At 39.3% G+C, this 1,767-nt stretch overlaps 1 protein-coding gene across 1 annotated transcript; it reads left to right on the top strand.

The window, feature by feature from the left end:
- Positions 1–405: 405 nt before the first annotated feature.
- On the top strand, positions 406–1,494 carry LOC127122895 (uncharacterized). The gene has a single exon (XM_051053169.1). The coding sequence runs from the start codon at positions 406–408 to the stop codon at positions 1,492–1,494; it is 1,089 nt and encodes a 362-aa protein (XP_050909126.1).
- Positions 1,495–1,767: the final 273 nt, after the last annotated feature.

The following is a 1,767-nucleotide window of genomic DNA, read 5'->3' as shown; positions in this document are numbered from 1 at the left end:
CAAAGTAAACAAGAAGGGGTTATCGATTTAAAGTTGGAAACTAATAAAATCTGTATCGAAGATACTGTAACTGCTGAAGTTGAGAAGAAGTTGAAGGCGATGAATATAGGTACCCAACAGGTGACACAAGCCCAACCGACTCCTATTGTCTGTTGTGAGATTTGTAATGGTCTGCACCAAACAGTGTATTGTTTTGCAACTCCTTAACAAGTTGAGGAAATCAAATTTTTGAAGCAGAATAATCCATATTCCAACACGTACAATCCGGGTTGGAAGAATCATCCCAACTTCTCATGGAAAGACCAGAAAGGGAACGCTCCTCAACATGGTCAATACCAATCTCAATATCAACAACAACAACAACAAGCCCCTAAGAAAGCTGATTGGGAGATTGCCATTGAAAGAATGGCATCTCATAATGTTCAATTCCAAGAAGAAACCCGAAACAAACAAAAAAACACCACCGCATCAATACAAAATCTTGAAGTCCAGATGGGTCAAATAGCACAACAATTAGCCTCGAGTTCTCAAGAACAAGGTGCTCTACCTAGTGCAACTGTGACAAATCCTAGAGAGCATAATAATGTGAGCATTGTGACAATAAGAAGTGGTAAATCTGATGAAGTACTTGAGGAGATGGCTGAAGAGGAAGATCAATTGATCAATGTGGATCTTGAGATCAAAGAAAATGAAGTTGTAAGGGAAGAATTGGTGGCACCGAAACCAGTAGTGAAAGAAACAGTCACTGAGCCTAAGCCGGTCATTAAGCTTCCTTTTCAAACCAGAAATAAGAAAAAGGGGCACCATGAGAAAAACTTTGAGAAGTTCTTTGAGTTGTTCAAGAAGCTAGAAATTAATATTCCACTTTTGGAAGCACTTGACAAAATGGCTACTTATGCCAAGTTCATGAAGGACATTATTTCTAAGAGGCGTGCCATCGAAACCAACCTGATTATTCTAACTAAAACTTGTAGTGCTATTTTGCAGGGTATGAAGATCCTAATGAAGAAGAAAGATCAAGGAGCGATCACTATTCCTTGTACCATTGGAGATAGGTCATTCAAAAAGGCTCTTATTAATCTAGGAGCAAGTGTGAGTCTCATGGTGTTATCCATTTACAAGAAGCTTGGTATATGGGCTATGCAAGATACCAGGATGACACTCCAATTCGCTGATCATTCAATCAAGAAACCTTATGGTATTGTTGAAGATGTTCTAGTGAAAATTGACAAGTTTGTATTCCTGGTGGATTTCGTGATTCTAGAAATGCCTGAAGATGAAGAGATCCCTTTCATTCTTGGGAGACCCTTTTTAGAGACGGGAAGATGTTTGATCAACATAGAAGAAGGGATTATGACATTGAAGGTTTATGATGAGGAGTTAAAGATTGTTGTTCGAAACACCATGAAATACAAAGATGATATTTGTACTAGTCATACTATAGAGGTTCTGGATCAAGTAATGACGTATGATAGTCCTTTGAATGCACCATAATTACCTTTGGAAAGAGTGTTGAGTTTGTCCATTTTCAACAGTGATAAAGAAGTGGACAACGGGGAATCCGAAGTGCTGGCCTTGATGGACGCACAACCCCCGTGGAATGGATCTCGACCACACCGGTGGGAAGATTTACAACTACCTCAAACTAGTGAGGAGGATAAAGGGCCCAAGAAGGGAACAAAGTTGAAACAACTTCCTGAGAATATCAAATATGTCTTTCTCGATTCTGAAGGTAAATGCCCAGCTATCATAAATTCGAGCCTCAAG

Source organism: Lathyrus oleraceus, chromosome 2 (assembly GCF_024323335.1).
Source record: "Lathyrus oleraceus cultivar Zhongwan6 chromosome 2, CAAS_Psat_ZW6_1.0, whole genome shotgun sequence".
Classification (NCBI taxonomy): Eukaryota; Viridiplantae; Streptophyta; class Magnoliopsida; order Fabales; family Fabaceae; genus Lathyrus; species Lathyrus oleraceus.
This window is presented reverse-complemented; position numbering and strand designations above follow the sequence as displayed.

Excerpts from the sequence above, each read along its gene's own strand:
- LOC127122895 (XM_051053169.1), top strand. The coding sequence starts at position 406 with ATGGCATCTCATAATGTTCAATTCCAAGAAGAAACCCGAAACAAACAA.